Here is a 19,168-nt window from a genome sequence, read left to right as displayed (position 1 = left end):
CAAGAAAGGTATGCCAGTGTCAGCCCAAAGGTTTTCGAAGTGGGTGGTCAATACCATCCACTTATGTTATGAGCTGGCTGGCAAAACTGTACCTGGGGGGATTCGTGCTCATGCAACTCGGGCGATAGCCATATCCTCTGCCTTTTTGACTGGGGTCCCGTTAGAGCAGGGGTAGGCAATCTTTTTGAGCCGGGGGCCGGGTTGCTGTCCCTCAGACAACTGGGGGGGCCGAAGTCAAAAAATAAATAATTAAACATATATTTTTTTAAAAAATAAATAAATATATAAATAAACCAGGACAAATGTAGGACAAAATTTTCAAATGGAAGACACTTTTTTTTTAAAAAATGGAGGACACGCGAAAAAATTTGCTGATTTTTTTTAAAAATGTTAATATAAATGCATGTTTCTGAGGCTTCTATAGACAGTTGCCCCCCAAAGTCCCCGGCGGCAATCGGCGGCAGAACCGGGCTGGGGCCGGTCCCAAGGCCTCGCTGGGCCGCATCCGGCCCGCGGGCCGCAGGTTGCCTACCCCTGCATTAGAGGATGTGTGTAGGGCTGCTATCTGGTCACAACCGCTAACTTTCATTAGACATTACAGGTTGGACACAAGGGCCAGACAGGAGGCAGCCTTTGGGAGGGCAGTGTTACTTTCTGCCATGCATTCGGTTTCTTAATGTGTTAATAAAGACACTGGGTTAATTTAACAATTTATTGTTATTATTGTTGATTGATAGTGCACTGATTATTTAAGAATGCTATTGACACTCCCTCCTCCACTGACTTCAGCTTGCTAGTCTACCCATTTGTGTGATTCGCAGAGACCACAAAGAAGAAGGACAGGTTGCTTACGAGTGGTCATCTGCGAATTCACACAAACCCGCCCATCCTCCCCTCAGTGTCTCGCTCATTAATAACACTCGCTGTCGCGTTGTTGCGGCTCATTCGGAACTGAGGAAGAGCGGGCCACTAGGGGCCTTATATAGGGGTGGGCGGAGCTACCGCCAAAAAGTTGCAGAAAGATACATCTTGTTCTGCCCAGAGATTCTAGAAGTTTCCGAGTATTCCTGCGCAGGCGCAGAGTAAAACCATTTGTGTGAATTCGCAGATGACCACTCGAAGAAACACAGTTACAGGTAAGCAACCTGTCCATTTATCTTTTTAGGTGAAATACTTTATTTCCCATGTTTGATTTGTAACTTACCCAGTTCAGAAGCATTTAGAATTAAACTTTTATAACATTAAAGCATCATACTGTTTCTCAAGTAAGAACTGAATGGATGTGCTATATCATACAATTACTTTGAAATGGATGGATTTTAAAAAGAGATTTGAACAAAACTGTTCCCCTTGGTTGTGTTTCAAAGCACAGTGAAAATTTAGCCTCCAGTTACGTAGGTGCTGTAATTTCTCTCAGCATCATTAAAGTATGTGGCTAGTAAAGACAAAAAAATTGTATGCAGTGTGTGTAAGCATTGTTCAAGCCTTTCATTCCCAGTGGAAGTTCTTGTACTTGCTGGAAAACTATTCTTGAAGGTTAGGGATTCTCTGAAGCACAAGGGGCTTCTGCTTCAGACAGGGAAATCAGTATTCAGTGCAGCAGAAGCAGCTACAAGTCAGAAAAACCATCAACCTCACGGTTATATGCCTAAAGTGTTTATACACAGAGAGAGAGATTTTGGATCTCTGCCTATAAAATCAATTGAAATACAGAGGTAATTGGAAGTCCTCCTGGACTTCCAAAAAAGAGATCAACTTTGGCATATCCCTTTCTCTTTGCTGTTATTTTAAAAGAAGAATGTCAGTACAAAGCTTGACATCGTTGTCAAACTATCCTCTTACCCGTTCAAAGTTTTTTGGCGCTGACAGGCTGCTTATCTCACTGCACGGGCAGCCAAGTGCAGCAAATCAGAACAGTGCTCTTCAAACAGAACCACCACCACCACAAAGCCTCACCACCACTGAGGCGGAAAGCAAAATTGGCACTTGCAAAGCAAGTGTGCAAAGCCAAAATGTTTTCTTAGCCTCAGTTCTTGCTGACAGATTTATGTCTTTCTGATCCATGTCAGAGTCCTCAAGTTGACATTTTAAAGCATCAAATTGGTGCCAGATAAGTTGTGGTGCTAATGGGTTTGGGTTTTTTTTATTTTTTTAGCACTGAGCCTATCAAAGGCAAAGGTCAGTAGCCTATTTGGGGGAAGTAGTGGGGTCAAATGTAACAAGCTGCTTGGCTTCTATATGAACTATATAGTTAACAGCCAAAGAATTCAGGATAGGCCAAAGGTCTACTGCCTGCCTCAGTTGGTTCATCCAGACAGGAGTGTTCTCTCTTTCTTTGGAATGGTTTCATCCATTTTTGTTTTGTCCAGCAAATGCTAGTCTTTCTGTTAAGGAGAACAGGTTTCCTTTTTATTCTGTTCCTTTCAGAGATGTTTCCACAAAATTGCCTTCTAATGCATCCTCTCAGCCTGTTGCATCTGTGCTGAAACTGCATTTTGGATCTCCAGGTTTTCATGTTGGCTTGTTGTTTTCCACTCCTTTTCTGGTTAAAGTTGGCTTTCATGTGATTCATGTTGATGTGGTGAAGTAGCCATAGTAGTTCCTTGCAAGGACTTAAAGTGGCTTAACTGAATCAGTTTTGGGATATGAATCCAACTTTGTCAGTATTTGTTCCTAGTTCTTATCCTACTCCCTATGTATGTGGTCATATATCCTCCAACAGTTATCAAATGAACTGGGGAGGCTAGAAATTTTTGTCAAAAAATTGGCCCCCAAAATTTGGGTCAACTTAACAGTGTAAGTATCACATATCCATGTAAGCACTGTACCTTAACTCTTAATTTTAAAAAAGGACACATCTCTGAGTAGAGTGGCAAAAGGCGAGACCTTAGTCTATCCCAGGGGAAATTAAAAGAAGTACAAACCACCTCTACTCTCTCTGCCACAGCACCACTTCTGTCCTTTTTGAATGCCTGAGCAGGAAAGTGGTGACACTTCCCCTTAAAGGAGTGCCAAAAGAGTAGAGGGAATTGGAGCTTCTTTTATGTTGTCCCAAGGCAGACTAAACTCTCGCCTTACTCCACTAAGAGAAGGGATATGGTTCCTTTATTGATAAGAGTTAATATTGTATTCGAACTCTTGCCTTTACATCCTTTTTTTGACATGTGCACGTTTTCTTAACCCCACCTACACATCACACAGCCACCATTTACAGTAGTTTCCTTCATCCATCCAGCCTTTAGAGTGACCACAAACAGTTATGCCTGCCAGAATTTTGAAAGTTCTTTGGCATTGTGAAGTCAAAGGCTTTCATGGCCGGCATCCATAGTTTTTTTTGTGGGTTTTTTGGGCTATGTGGCCATGTTCTAGAAGAGTTTCTTTGTGACGTTTCGCCAGCATCTCTGGCTGGCATCTTCAGAGAATGCTTGCCTGGAAAGGACTTGGGTATATCTATTGTGTGATCTGGAAAGGCAGGAGTGATTTGCATGTGTATTGTTTTTGTTGCTAATGGTAGGCCTCAGGGTGGGAGGGTCTGCAAAAGAGGATTACTGTCTGCTTGATAGTGCTCATTGTCTGCTGGAAGATTTCTCATTTGCATTTGTTGAGTCTTTATCTTGCTGTTTTTCAGGACTGATAGCCAAACCTTTTTTACTTTAAGGGTTTGCTCTTTCCTGTTGAAATTGTCCAGGTGTTTGTGGATTTCAATGGCTTCCCTGTGCATCCTGTCATGGTAGTGGTTGGCATGGTCCAGAATTTCAGTGTTTTCAAACAGTATTTTATGCCCAGGATGGTTTGTGGCATGTTTTGCTACTGCTGATTTTTCTAGCTGGCCCAGTCTGCAGTGCCTCTTGTGTTCCTTGATTCTTGTTTGCACACTGCGTTTGGTAGTCCCTATGTAGACTTGTCCGCAGCTGCATTTTATACGGTAAACTCCTGCGGCTGTGAGAGGATCTCTCTGGTCCTTGGCTGAGTGAAGCATTTGCTGGATTTTCTTTGTCGGTTTGTAAACCATTTGAAGGTTGTGCTTCCTCACCACTTTGCCTATTTTGTCTGTGACTCCTTTGATGTATGGTAAAAATACCTTCCCTTTGGGTGGCTGCTTCCATTGTTTTCCTTTGCTTCATCTTTTACATCCTTTGTTACATGCCCCTATGTTTTACCCTCAATTTATCCACAGGTCATATCAAAATTCATAGTTTTGGCCCTTGACTTATATATGAGATAAATTTATACATGAGGTTGGTTTATACACATACACAAACACACAGAGAGAGAGAGAAGGCCTTGCAAACTTAATTTCTTTCTGGCAAGTTATGTTCTGAAATTTTGGAAATTCCCATTGGGTAAAATACAGAAAGCACAACTTCATATGAGGACTGACAAACATATGTATGGGAGGACATGTCGTAAGATGTAGCCTTTTGGTAACTGCAATTTTTCAGTGCCAAACGTCATTAGATCTCCATAATTCTAAAAATCCAAACTAGAAAGGTTGAATTTCCTTCTATTCATCATATTTCCCATTCTGCCTTAAGGGCTTGAGGAAACTTGGGTCATTAAAAAATTTGTGTCACAGTTCCCAAATCCTTCATCACTGGTCATGCTGGATGATGTTAATATGAATTGTAGGCCAAGACATCTGGAGAATTAAAGGTTCCCCACCTCTGCCTTACACATTTATATGGATTTTCCTCCTCCCTTCCCTTTGCTCTTAACTCATAATGCAAGCAAAATCAAGAAACTATCATGAGGGGATAGGAAATTGCATTTATCTGTATTCTGTTATTAAGTATGTGATGACCACAAGACTGAACAGCATATGAAACATTAATTCACTCTCTTCATAAATTATAATCTGACATCTCCTGATTAATCAGTTCCTTTGTCAGCAACCTAGGGAGTTAAACGTGTTTTACTGTAACCCCATCAACTGCAAGCACAAAACAAAGGATAACCTTGATCTAATATCCAGAATCTCATATACAAGTCTTGAATTGTACATTGGCAAAGCCAGTATGCTACCACAATTGATACTATACAGATGCCCTAATATATCAACTGGAAAACTGAAGTGGGCTATACAATCTCCTTGGTGCAGCTATTTCATATGTAGGATTGTGTAGGCAGTGAAATGCATCTGATCTCCTGCTGTTCCAAGAGAAAAACTTTTTTCAGGTTATTTATGAGGCTGACCAAAGAAATCAGGAATGGCAGGGGTTGTAGCAGTGTATTCTGATTTGGGAATATAGGAAGCTGCAGAGTATGCAGCCATCCAACCCAATATTGTCTAGAGATGGATAGATCTGACTGTTTCACTTTTTAGGGTTTGGGATTCCAGTTCACCCTGTTTCCATATCTTTTTACCAAGTCTTTTTGTAAGAGGCCCACATGAACCTTTATAAATCAACACTCTTAGCTATATGAAGGACACTACTGATTTCCTGCAGAAATTAAAAGTCCATCCACAGCTTCCAAGAAAACACTGTCTCAATCACTATAGATGCAGACTCAAAGCTGTCAGGAACATTATTTCACATGGTACCATAGCAGACCTAACCACCAATGCTATTTTGTTCTCACACACTACTACTACACTTTTGGTGATAACATGCCTTCAAGTTAACAGTATTTCCATGGGCACACTCATGACACCACAATATGCTAACATATTCATTGCTGACCTGGAACAATGGTTCCTTAACTCCTGTACCCAGAAACCTCTCTCATACTTGAGGTACATTGATGATATCTTCATAATTTGGACTCATGAAGAGGACTCACTCAAAACTTTACACCAGAATTTCAACAACTTCCATCCTAACATCAATTTCAGCCTGAAACTATCAACCAGTTCACTTTGCAGATGCCACCGTACACCTACACAATGGAATCTAAGCACCATACAGTACTGCAACCCCAATGACTGCAACACATATTTATATGCCTTCAGTTTCCTACCTGAATATACTACCAAATCCATAGTTTACAGCCAAGCCCTCTGATACACTCACATCTGCTCAGACTTTGAAGACAGGGGTGCCACACATGGAACAAGCATTCCTCTTGTACTCCCCCCCCCCACCAATATGTAAAAACAAAGCAAAATTAAAATTCAACAAGGCAAAACATTTACCCAGGACTAATCCATTACAGAATAGTCTGTTTTAGCCAAAAAGCAGGTGTTTGGAAACCAGTGGTGTCACCCCCACTCATAGGGTGTCATCTGGTACAGCCCACCCCTCTAGTTAAAGCCCTGGAGGCTGGAAAGGCCCTGTGTGTTTTTGGATAACCCTGCTGAAGAACCAGGGTCTCTTGCTGCTGGCGGGCTGGTTTGTACAAGCCTGAAGATATAAAAAACATTGTATATGGTTTCAGCCTTCACCAAGTTGCTATATTAATAAGGCTGTACTCTCCCCCTCCCCCTTACCAACAAATCTTGTTATATTTCTACTTTAGTCAAAGTTTTCATCATTGTCCCTGCTGTCCTATCTTTGGCTTTGTTCTCTTTCTCTACTGGAACATTTGAACAGATACTGACAGGAGGATAGAAAAGTGAAAGGGAAATTTCATAATCCCTTTCTATCACATTTAGATTTTAAGGCCATCTGTAAGAGAAAGGAGTCAAGTAGAACAAACATGCTTTTTCCAGAACCTGAACTACTGCGGCTGAGAAAAGCCTCTGGCTTTTGCTTCTTGGCTCATATCCTACAAGTGTGGCTGTCATATAACATCACAGGTATTCTTGGGGGTGGGTTGTATTTAGTAGAGATTTCATCCAAATGTGAGTAGACACATTTTTTAAACATTAATCAGTTAAAAACCAGACAATCCTTTAAAACCTCTTTAAGCAGTTGACAACTTCAGGTTCCACATATAAGACCATGAGTAATAGTTGAATTTATAAGTTCAGTGAATTCTCAATTTACTTTGCATTGTTGGGATTCAACTGATAGTCCTCTTCTTCTTTGTGGTCTCTGCGAATCACACAAATGGGTTTATTCTGCGCCTGCGCAGCAATCCTCGGAAACTTCTAGAATCTCTAGGCAGAAAGCAATGTATCTTTCTGCAACTTTTTGGCGGTAACTCCGCCCACCCATATATAAGGCCCCTGGTGGCCCGCTCCTCTTCAGTTCGTTCATTCCGCCGCGCTAAGCAGCTCGAGGAACTTCGCTAGCAATTGCTTGCTCCTGTATATTGAATCTCTGGCATTTTGACCTTCGGACTTTCACTGACCATTCTCTTGGACTTTCCCTCGGCTTGACGACTTTCTCTGATTTCGGCTTGACTTCAGACTGGTAACGGACCCCTCTTACCATGGCCTCTTTCAAGCAATGCACTAAGTGCGGGGTGAAAATCCCCAAGGCCGATGGCCACAACAAATGTGTCCTCTGCCTGGGAGAGGCTCACGTTCAGGGCACTTGTGCCCACTGCAAGGCCATGTCCGCCCAAGCCCTCAAGAATAGGGACCGGACTCTCAAGGCCGCCCTCTATGAGAGGGTTCTCAGCCAGCCTGGCAGCTCCAGAGCCTCTGGGGAAGCGGATGCCCCCAAAGCCCCCAAGAGAAAGGAGGAGAAACGCTCCGACTGGGACAAGAAGCGGGCTCGCTCGACCTCCCCGCTGGCCAAGAGTCGCCGCAAGGGGCCCCCAAGCACGGTCTCAGTGCCTCCGCCTGAGTCGAGGCCAGTACCGTCGACATCGCCTGTTCCTGAGCCGGTGAAGACTCCGACTCCGTCTCTACCGGCCCTCTCCCGTACGGTGCCGCTCGAGCCCAGAGTCCTCCTCACCAGTCACCTCTCTGTACCGGCGGATAGCCTACAGATTGTGAACGTGGACTCTGAATCGGAGGGAGAGCTTCAGGACTCCTATGCTCCATTCTCCCCTCAGAGGCCGAGGTCAAGATCCCCCTCGCCAACCAGACGACCACGCTCTGCCTCATGGGACCGGGCCACGCTAGGTACCGAAGCCGACGAGGCTCTGGCTGCACACCATCGCCCCCCTGCAGATCACGATCAGGACCTCTTCCAGGCATTCCCAGATCTTGTCCATGATCAGCGCACGGGACAGTACCTCATCCCGGTTGACCTGTCCCGCCTTCGCCGGGACTTCCGTGCCCACCTTCATAGCCGTCGTCCGGATGATGACACCTCCCGCCGGGACGACCGGGACGACCCCGGGACATCCGACCCTCTCTTCAGATGACGGAGCCCATCCCCCTCGAGGTCCGGCTCGGGCTCTCCTCGTTCTGCATCTCCCGTCTCGGATGAGGATACCCCGTTCGTGCCTCAGGGCCCCTCGGTCCCTTCGCCCACGGATGACGTCAGGGCCTTTGCCGACAGGGTCATACGGATGGCTGACACCTTCAAGCTGGAAGTCGCCCATCCGGAGGACGATGCTCTCGACCCGGTGGAAAGGAGGATCCACGGCTCTGCTCCGGCCCCACCAGCCCTGGCCTATCTCCCGCCTCTGGAGAAGATCGCCAAGCGCTGTAGTTCTGGACTTTCTCATGACCTTAGCGGACGCAGGTCTCTCCTTGAGTTCTATCAAATGCTACCTGTCCGCCATTTCATCTCACTACCTGTTTCACGACAAGCCCTCTCTCTTTGGGGATCCTCTCGTAAAGAGGTTCCTTAAGGGATTTAACAATTTGCACCCACCAATTCTAGACCCTACACCACAGTGGAGTCTAGATACCGTCCTGGCACAGTTGGTGTCCAAGCCCTTTGAACCCTTAGCTACCATGGATCTGAGACTCCTGACTTGGAAGACGGCCTTCCTGGTAACTATAACGTCAGCCCGCCGAGCTGGTGAACTGTGTGCTCTGAGGATGGACCAACCCTTCCTCCGTTTCCATAAGGACAAGGTGGTTCTCCGTACAGACATTACTTTCTTGCCGAAGGTAGTGTCTGCTTTCCACATCAACCAGGACATTGTTTTGCCGACTCTGGCTCCTAATCCGACCACAGACTCTGAGCGTCAGCTTCATGCCCTGGATGTCTGCAGGGCGCTGGCGTTCTATCTGGACAGGACATCTGCTTCCAGGCGTTCGGAGAGACTTTTTGTGTGCTACTCCGAAGCCAAGAAGGGGCTGCTGGTGTCACCGCAGAGGTTTTCCAAGTGGGTGGTCAGTACCATACACCTCTGCTATGAACTGGCTAGAAAGCCTCTACCAGGTCGGGTTAGGGCCCATGCAACTAGGGCGGTAGCTGCATCCTCAGCCTTTTTGACGGGGATTCCCCTTGAGGATGTTTGTAAGGCAGCTGTCTGGTCCCAGCCATTGACATTCATTAGACATTACAGGCTGGATGCAAGGGCCAGGCATGATGCAGCTTTTAGGAGGGCAGTGTTACTCTCTGCCATGCATTAGACCTGTTGCACTGTTAATAAATAACACAGTTGTTTGGTTTACATACTTTATTGATTATGTCATTTATTGCTTATTGACACTCCCTCCTCCACTGACTATAGCTCGCTAGTCTAAACCCATTTGTGTGATTCGCAGAGACCACGAAGAAGAAGAACAGGTTGCTCACCTGTAACTGTGTTTCTTCGAGTGGTCATCTGCGAATTCACACAAACCCGCCCATCCATCCCCTCAGTGTCTGCTCATTTGACAACGCTTGTTGCCGCGCTGATTAGCGGCTCATTCGGAACTGAAGAGGAGCGGGCCACCAGGGGCCTTATATATGGGTGGGCGGAGTTACCGCCAAAAAGTTGCAGAAAGATACATTGCTTTCTGCCTAGAGATTCTAGAAGTTTCCGAGGATTGCTGCGCAGGCGCAGAATAAACCCATTTGTGTGAATTCGCAGATGACCACTCGAAGAAACACAGTTACAGGTGAGCAACCTGTTCTTCCAAATTGTAGCTGTATATTTTTTTGCCATAATAATAATAATAATAATAATAATAATTTGTTTTATTTATATACCGCTATTCCAAAGATCATAGCGGTGAACAGCAAGTAAGCTAATTAGTAAGTAAGCTAATTTGCCCCCAACAGTCTGGGTACTCATTTTAGCGACCTCGGAAGGATGCAAGCCTGAGTCAAGCTTGGGCCCTTTTGCTGGTCTTGAACTCGCAACCTTGTGGTTTCGAGTGAATGGCTGCAGTACAGGCATTTACCCACTGCGCCACCAGTAATCTAGCCCAGAGCCTGCCTAAATACCTAAAGGCACCAGATCCTTTCTGATCTTGAAAGCTGAGCGGGTTCAACCCTGGTTAGGCCATGGATGAGAGATTACCAATGAATACTAGATGCTGTACTTTATATTTCAGAGGAAGGAACCGACAAAGTCACCTGTGAATATTCCTTGTCTAAGAAAACTCTTACAAAATTCATGAGGTCTCTATAAGTCGACAGGTAGCTGGAAGGCGCACGCACACACACACACACACAAACACAATATCTATTTCAGACTTTGAGCTTTGAGTAATGTTTCCTTTTTTTGGATTGCCAATTATTATTGTAGTAGTAGTAACACAAACAACAGGATCCTCATTATGCCATGACCAGCAGGTTGTGGAGTTCTGGACGTCAGGAGTGAGGGTATGGCTGGGAATGCAAAATAAAATGGGAAGGAACTTTGAATTCAGTGACAGTAAGATATATTAGAGGCACAGAAATAGGAATCAGTTGCCTAACAAGTCAGGCTATATATCCAACTCATCTAATATTGTTTAATCTGACTGTATTAACTCTCCAGGTTAACAAGTGGGAGGGAAAGTCCTTTGCTGTCATCACTACAACCGAAGGTGGAAAATGTTTGTCCCTTGAGATTTTAGACTTCATCCTCCATAATTTCCATAATCTCTTGCCACTGGCAATACTGAGTTGGAACTGGCGATAGTCTGCAAAACACCTGAGGGGCCCAAGATGCCCTGCTGTTGTGCTGCAAGTTCTTAAAAAAACAAAAACAAAAAAGAAGAAAGAAAAACAACTGGGACCAGGGATTGAACCAGGTCTCTTCTGCATGCAAACTGCTCTGCCATTCAACCATGGCTTCTTCCCTGAAAATGGAATTTTCTGCACTTGAAATCCTTTTTCTTGAGCAGCTTTCTTTCTCAACACCTGCTCCTCTTGCCTCTCTTTTTCATTTCATTCATTTTCCTTACCGCTTCTTGTCTGCTTTGCCTTTCCTTCTCACTTTTGATTTTGCAATAAAATAGTCAGAACTTCATTTTCACATCCGAATTTCAAAGCAAGACAGACCAATAGTTTACCTAGTTCAGATATAACATTATGTCAGTTCTTAGAGGAGAAAGCAAAGTGAAAAAAGGGGGAGCATGTGACCACAGGACTTGTTATGTTTTGTGTACTCTAATTAGACTCAAACATGGTCATATATTAAATCCATCCTTCCTTTTAATTTGTCTATATTTTCCTTTAATATGGCAGATGTGAAGGCAGGCTTGAGGATGTGTGGTTTGGGATATGTTGAAGCCTTGCAGAACAGTCCTAATGAAAATTGCCCCTGACCTTGGAAGCTGTAGTAACTAAAAATATGCACATGTGAAATGTAACAATCAGGTTAGGTAAACCTTACATTTGTAAATAAAACATTTTGAAACTGTTTGAACAGTTCTTCCAAAATAAATAATGATAATAAATAAATAAATATTTATATAAATAATAATATTTATATTTCCTGTCTCTCCCTGCGGATCAAGGCAGGATTACATCCAGAGATAACTTTTTCTTTAATCATCTTTTATTATGATTCTATGATCACTCTCATATATATATCTTCTTCGTGGTTTCTGCGAATCACACAAATGGGTTTTTACTGCGCCTGCGCAGTTAACTCGGAAACTTCTGGAATCTCTAGGCAAAACTATGCTGCTTTCCCCTTTTCTATGTGTTTTGCAGTTCACACATGCTCATTAAGAGATTCTGGAGGACATTTACCTTGCTCACTGTAGGCAGGCACACATAGCTTCAGACGGATTAGTTAGAATGAAGTACCATTCTTTCGCAACTTAAGCTTTATTACTTTGTTTACTGCAGAAATACTGCTGCAACCTGACACTGAAGACGTCTAGTCTTCTTTCATTCTCCTCCTAATACCAGCATTGCTTTAAAAAAAGAAACCTTCCAGCTGAACAGACAATGAGGAGGAAACAGGGTTTGAGAGGTGTAAAACATCTTTGGCCTGTTACAGACTGCCAAAATAAAGCTGCTTCGGGTCTCTTTGGAGATATACTGTTTAAATGATGCATGCATCCTAAGAATCCGGAAGCTGCACCAAAGCTGCACTCCAGTGCTTAGGAATGGAGTGGGGTTTTGGCGCGACCTCCGGACTCTTAGGACCCATGCATCATTTAAATAGCATATCTCCAAAGAGACCCAAAGCAGCTTTATTTTGGCAGTCTGTAACAGGCCTTTGTAAAAAGCAGAGCCACTGTCAGCAGTTCTGTTAACCAAGAGTATGCCTGTACTTTGACATAGTACTCGTAAGCACATGTGGTAAACCTGTGTGTGGACTGTACCAATTCGGACTGTAAATGGGAACTCATGTGGTTACAAGCTTGTCCTCTCCATCTTTGCACTTTGAAGACTGACAAGGCAGGTGGAAGCCTTAGCTAAAATCTTTTTGCTGATGTCAGTAGTTTTCTATATGCAGGGCATTTTAAAATCAAGAATCAGTATTCATGTTAGCCCCTACCTGAAGCAGTACTGTGCTACTACATGCTTATCTCTTCATTTGTTGCCTGTGAAAACAAGGCCTGTCTTAATTGGATTAGCAAAAAGCTAAGCCTTGCCAATAGTCTTACACGGAACAAAAAAAAGTAAAGAGAAATATTTCCTTTGGGAATGTAAAAAGGAAGACTAAAAATGCCAAGCATGTGAAAGACCAGTTGGTCCAATAAAAGGTAGTATCTCACTTGTTCTGCAAACTTATCTCATTGGCAAAGAGTTTGAACTTGTTACTGTACACTTCCAGAGTTAAAGTTGAAGACACCTAATTTTAAACCTGTTCTAAAATGAAGAGTTTTCCATGCTGATCACTCGAGTTAACAGTATTGACATAGATCCAACTGTCACTATTGTGATAGGTCCAACTCCATCAATAGTTAGTAATTCCATCCTGTGAGTACAGTACTTTTTCCCCACCTCCTTTGTGTTGCTGTCTTATCTGGAAGGAACCTTATTCATATACTTCACATTATTTTATATAATGAGATGTTATTTTTGGAAATCATCAATATATGTGTGTTTGAAAAACAGAAGCCTTTCAGATACTGTGAAAGAAAACAGCAAAAATATTTTTCTGAGCTATTGAAAAGTACAGTAATAATCAGTTTCAACAAAATCTGTTGTAGTTTTTAATGGTGACAGAATTATTATAACTTACCTTGAAATATAACAAAAGCTTTATTTTGCATCTTCACATATAAAGAACGCTTTATAAGTTTACTTCTCTGAAACCAGAATTCAGAAACTAATAGGGCTAGAGGTTAACTCAATATTTTCTGATAGTTTATGCAAAACACTATAACTCTAATTGCCTCCTGTTGATTTTGCTACTGTTGAAGAAGTGAAATTTGATTGCAGATGTGTCTCAGATCCTATAACTTGTTTTTAATTACAATACTTACAACTCTGATTCAACTCATTTGTCTCTTGGGTGAAGTTGAAATGGAAGCATCAGCTGCATCATTTGCAGCATTATTGCAAAACTGAAAAGTTCAGAGGAAGCATTCAGCTCTTTTTAACGAAGAATTATAAAATTCAATGGAGTCTAGATTCATGCAATATTATGGCAGTGTGAAGTCTTTAACACAAGAGGAAAAGGGTCTTCCTATCAGCTCCTGTTCATTTCTATTAGTGTGGGAGTCCTTACCTTATATACCTCGAAAAGTGTCAACATACTGGTGACAGCAAACTCCCATATTTTTTAACTTTTATGACATCTGGGAGCTCTGATTTGGTCTTGAACTGTCATCTGACATCTGTGTTGCACTGGGTGAGGGTTAAAGGAGATGTAGAAGGTGCCAGTTGCTTGAAGGCAATTCTTATTCATCATGGTCAACAAAGAAAGAAGCTATTCATAAGGCAAAACAATAGGAAAAAGAACAGTTCTTCTTTATGAGGGTTGCTTTTGCTATTAACTATTTCAATGTCTATATTCTGACCTTTCAGTCAGCAGCCTTCCAAATTTGAAACCCAATGCACAGTAAACTCCAAATGTACTTTTAAAAACAGCAAAAGAAAAAGATAAGACATAAATATAGACTGGCGTGGGCTAAAATGGGTGGGGACCTAGGGCTAAATCATCCCCCCCTCCTGAGGGATGCACTACTGCAGAAAGTCTAAGTACCTCTATTTTATTTAGTAGCCCCTCTCAAAATGGTGACAGGAGAAGATGTCACATTACTTCCTACTGCCATTTTGAGTGGGACTGCTGAGAAAAACTGAATTATTTGGTAGCAGTATGGCATTCTGGAATGCTTGTCAGGGTAAAATTGTAGGTATTTTCATATGGTTTCACATGTCTAGAGGGCTTTCTGCACTATTCAAGGACAACAAACCTGAAAATTTTGCCTTTTTTTTAAAAAAAACAAACAAAAAAGAGGACTTTTGAAAATTGGGGGTGGATTATCAAGGCCACAAAACTGCATTCCCAGGGCTGCAAGCAGGCTGCAGCCACACTATGTTTTAGATACGTGTTATGGTAGTGAGATGCCTTAAAGTCAACCCTGACTTCTGGTGACCTTATCATAGGGGTTTTTTGGACAAGATTTATTCAGAAGAGGTTTGTCATTGCCTTTCTTTAAGGCTGGGAGAATGGAACTTGCTCCAGTCCTTAGTTTTAGACATTTTTTTTCCTCGATGCTTCATATGGGAAATATTCCACCAAATGTGACATGCTGCAGGAGTTCTCCCTACAGTTGCTCTGCAGTTCAGCAGGCCTCAGCTCAGCTGTGGAGATGGTTGTTTTGATGTTGAGGAAAGGTGGTGCACTCACTTTGCCTGAGCAAAATAATCCCCATGAGACAGTATGTCCTCCAGATCTCAAAGCCAGAGATGGTAGCAGAGATTTTCTTAATGTGGGGCTTCCAAGCAGTTCTTAACATGTCTCATCACTGGCCTTGTTAGCTAGGACTGCTGGGACATGAAACATGACATCATCTGGAGAGCCACTGGATTGCCACCTCTAGTCTGTAAGAACGCAGTACCTAAAAGTGATATTCTTATACTAAAGCATTCTCAACATACAGTGCGTTGCATACGTGGCTTTCAGCTTATACCACGCTGCTAGCACAAGCCCCATTGTTTTAAATGAGACTCGAGCATACATGGAGATGAAGTCTGGAACAGATCCCTGCGTGAGGGAAGGGTGCACTGTACTCTTGTGATAGTTCAGTTGTAAAACCTAATTTTGAACAAAGTAGCAAAATCAACTCATATAATTGACAAAACATGCTCATATAATTGTGCACATAGATATTTTCCCAGTGCTTGTTACAGGTAATTTGTTGTCTCATTATTCCATGTGGTGTCTGAATTCATTTATTTTACAGCCAGTATATGCAGTACATACAGCCAGTACATGCTAGGAAATGAACCATGTTTAACCGTCAGAGTGGAAATGAGTTCAAGGTTGGAGAAAGATAAGCTGTTTGGTCAAATGGTATAGAAATTGGTCATTTGATATGCCTGCTAAATCCCTTTGGTCTACAGAGGGCCTTTTATAATATAATATCTTGCATCTCCAAAGTCATATTAAATGTAAGTTAGGCTCCCTTGTTGCAATAAAACTGTACTTTACGTTTCCTTGTTAAGATATGCTATGTGGCCTTTATGTATATACAATGAATTTTTCTAAATATAAAAGCCATTTTTTGTCTAGCAAACACAGGATTGTGTTTAGTAATGCAAGTTGTATTTCCAAATGGTGTACTGGCTTCCAGGGAGAGTTGTGATATCATTGAGGGAGGCAGTGGTAGTTCTTTATTTGTAATTGTTATTCATGTAACAGTGGTTTTAGATTTTAAGACATGTAAATACTGAATAATACTAAGTATTTAATTGGTCAAACTTATATCACTTAAAGAACATTTGTCATTTTAGTTTTTCTTTGGGGAGAATCATAATTGAATAGATTTGTTAGTGAATCAGACATCAGATGTTCACAGTTATGTACATAAAAACCCTATGTTTTTATTGTTCTTTATTGTATACAAATACTGGCTGGCATTCTGTTGTGAAGTTAAATAATCATAAACCAAATTACAATCATGTGATGTTGACTTGCACCATTGCACAACATTTGTATTCTCAGGAGGGGAATGAAAATGTAACTACACCGTTGGGGCCATTGCACAAGCAGAGCCAGCAGCATGACCTTTGCACAGTGGTCTTATTGTGTAACAGGAGCTTCTTGCGTACAACAAGAACCCACGATACACAGTGCTTTGTGTTGCATTGTTGTAATTCACTAGCATGGATATGTATTGTGTCAGTGAGGTAGCTCCATAATCATGAAGTTACATATTTTACCCTCTTATTTCAGGCAACAATTGGTAACAATATCAGATCTTTTGTCATTTTCTGACTTAGACTCAAGACTGACGGCCCTTTTAAGCCGCTGTCTGGGTAGCTTTGGAACACAGCATTTTGGCGCCACACATTGCAAAGCCCATAAGTCGGGCAGTTGCCCAGACATCGTCAGCTTCAAGACGCTGTGACGGTGCAGTATTTATACTCCGTACATCACCAGAGCGACTTGCAGCCACCATAGGGCTACAGTGGAGCAGGAAAAGCCAGCTTTTTGCTGGCTGAAAAAGGAGCAACTTAAAGGCAGGTTGGGGCCACAGCATGTGGTTGCTACAGCCCCAGTCTGTCTTCGGAGTCTGTTTGGCCTTAGGTCCCATTTGAAGAGGGGACAAACTTAACTATGAAAGACAAACTAGATATGAAAAGAAACATATCTAGAGAAAATATATAGAGATAATCCCATTTATAAAAATCATCTCTATGAAGCTGTGCTTTTATCCAAAACCGAAAATCACTGACCAATTTAATGTAACTTTTCAGAGTGTTGTCCGTTGTCTCTGGCATCCTAAGCTGAATCAAATCATGGTTGGTACAGGAAATGGCTTGGCTAAGGTATACTATGATCCCTTCAAGAGTCAAAGGTATGTAATTTGGATTATCTGAGTCTTATTTCTTTTATGTTGAATAGCTTGTTAAAATATGGAGTATATCACATGGGGTTTTTTGCAGGTCAGATCCGGGGTGACTCCTGGTTCAGCTATGCAAATTCACATCATAACGTGAATGTTTTATCACACCTGATTGCCCTTCTGAATCTAGGGGGAATCGAATCCAAGGCAAGGCACGTGATGTGGATTCATGCAAAGCGGAGTGAGTGCAAATTGTATTACCACACCGGTGCATACCAAGCAGATTCAATGATTCGAATTGGGACCCTTGCGCATATTCAGTGGGACTCTGGATGCTGTCCTCCTTCCCTGCCCCCTCCTTAGCGGTCATCCTTCATCGGGCTGAAGGAGCAGTCAGGGGATGATGGGATAGGTCGCAGGGGTCACTGGGGCCAGGATCGGACTGAAGGAGCAGGTAGGGGATGATGGGATAGGTCACAGGGGGTCACTGGAGCCAGGATCAGACTGAAGGCGCAGTCGGGGGATGATGGGATAGGCCGCAGGGTTAGCTGAAGCCAGGATCACACTGAAGGAGCAGGCAGGAGATGATGGGATAGGTCGCAGGGGTATCTGAAGCCAGGATCGGACTGAAGGAATAGTCAGGGGATGATGGGATAGGTTGCAGGGGGTCACTGGGGCCAGGATCGGACTGAAGGAGCAGTCAGGGAATGATGGGATAGGTCGCAGGGGTCACTGGAGCCAGGATTTGGATGCAGGAGCAGGCAGGGGATGATGGGATAGGTCACAGGGGGTCACTGGAGCCAGGATTTGGATGCAGGAGCAGTCGGGATGATGGGATAGGTTTCAGGGGGTCACTGGAGCCAGGATTCAGATGCAGGAGCAGGCAAAGGATGATGGGATAGGTCGCAGGGGGTCACTGGGGCCAGGATCGGGCTGAAGGAGCAGGCAGGGGATGATGGGATAGGTCGCAGGAGTAGCTGAAGCCAGGATCACACTGAAGGAGCAGGCAGGAGATGATGGGATAGGTCGCAGGGGTATCTGAAGCCAGGATTGGACTGAAGGAATAGTTAGGGGATGATGGGATAGGTTTCACTGGGTCCGAGGATCACTGAAGGAGGCAGTCAGGGGATGATGTGGATAAAGGTCGACAGGGGGTCACTGGAGCCAGGATTTGGGTGCAGGAGCAGTCAGGGGATGATGGAATAGGATTCAAGGAGTGGTCACTGGAGGCCAGATGTGGATGCAGGAGCATGTCGGGATGATGGGATAGGTTTCAGGGGGTCACTGGAGCCAGGATTCAGATGCAGGAGCAGGCAAAGGATGATGGGATAGGTCGCATGGGGGTCACTGGGGCCAGGATCGGGCTGAAAAGCAGGCAGGGATGATAGGATAGGTGCAGGATGTAGCTGAAGCCAGGATCACACTGAAGGAGCAGGAAGGAGATGATGGATAGGTACTAGGTATCTAAGCCAGGTATTTTGGACTGAAATAAATATTAGGTTGATGGGAATAGGTTGCAGGGGGTCACTGGGCCAGTCGATGAATGGAACATGCAGGGGATAATGATAGGTCCGCATGGGTCACTGGAGCAGATTTTGATGCAGGAGCAGTCAGGGGAATGAGGATAGGTGTTCAGGGGGTCACTGGAGCCAGATTCAGGATGCAGGAGGCAGGCAAGGATGAGGGGATAAGGTCGCAGGGGTTCCACTGAGCCAGGGTTGGACTGAAAGAGTAGTCAGGGGATGATGGGATAGGTCGCAGGGGGTCACTGGGGCCAGGATTCAGATGCAGGAGCAGTCGGGATGATGGGATAGGTCGCAGGGGGTCACTGGAGCCAGGATTCGGATGCAGGAGCAGTCAGGGGATGATGGGATAGGTCACAGGGGGTCAATGGAGCCAGGATTCGAATGCATGAGCAATCAGGGGATGATGGGATGGGTGGCAGGGTGGCAGAGAGGACAAGATGGCATGGAGGAGGAGGAGGGGGATGAAGGAGCAGGACACAGGGGGCCAAGGGGGGTGAAATCGGAGTGATCTTCCACA

The 19,168-nt window shown here is 43.8% G+C and overlaps 1 protein-coding gene across 2 annotated transcripts in view; it reads left to right on the top strand.

The window, feature by feature from the left end:
- WDR70 (WD repeat domain 70) overlaps window positions 1-19,168 on the top strand; it is a 157,624-nt gene that overhangs the window by 125,682 nt on the left and 12,774 nt on the right. For both annotated transcript variants that reach the window (XM_042452148.1, XM_042452147.1), the window contains one exon: window positions 17,037-17,137. In XM_042452148.1, coding sequence (XP_042308082.1) covers window positions 17,037-17,137 — 101 coding nt within the window. The remainder of the gene's footprint in view (window positions 1-17,036; window positions 17,138-19,168) is intronic.

This window comes from Sceloporus undulatus, chromosome 2 (assembly GCF_019175285.1).
Source record: "Sceloporus undulatus isolate JIND9_A2432 ecotype Alabama chromosome 2, SceUnd_v1.1, whole genome shotgun sequence".
In the NCBI taxonomy this organism is placed as follows: Eukaryota; Metazoa; Chordata; class Lepidosauria; order Squamata; family Phrynosomatidae; genus Sceloporus; species Sceloporus undulatus.
This window is presented reverse-complemented; position numbering and strand designations above follow the sequence as displayed.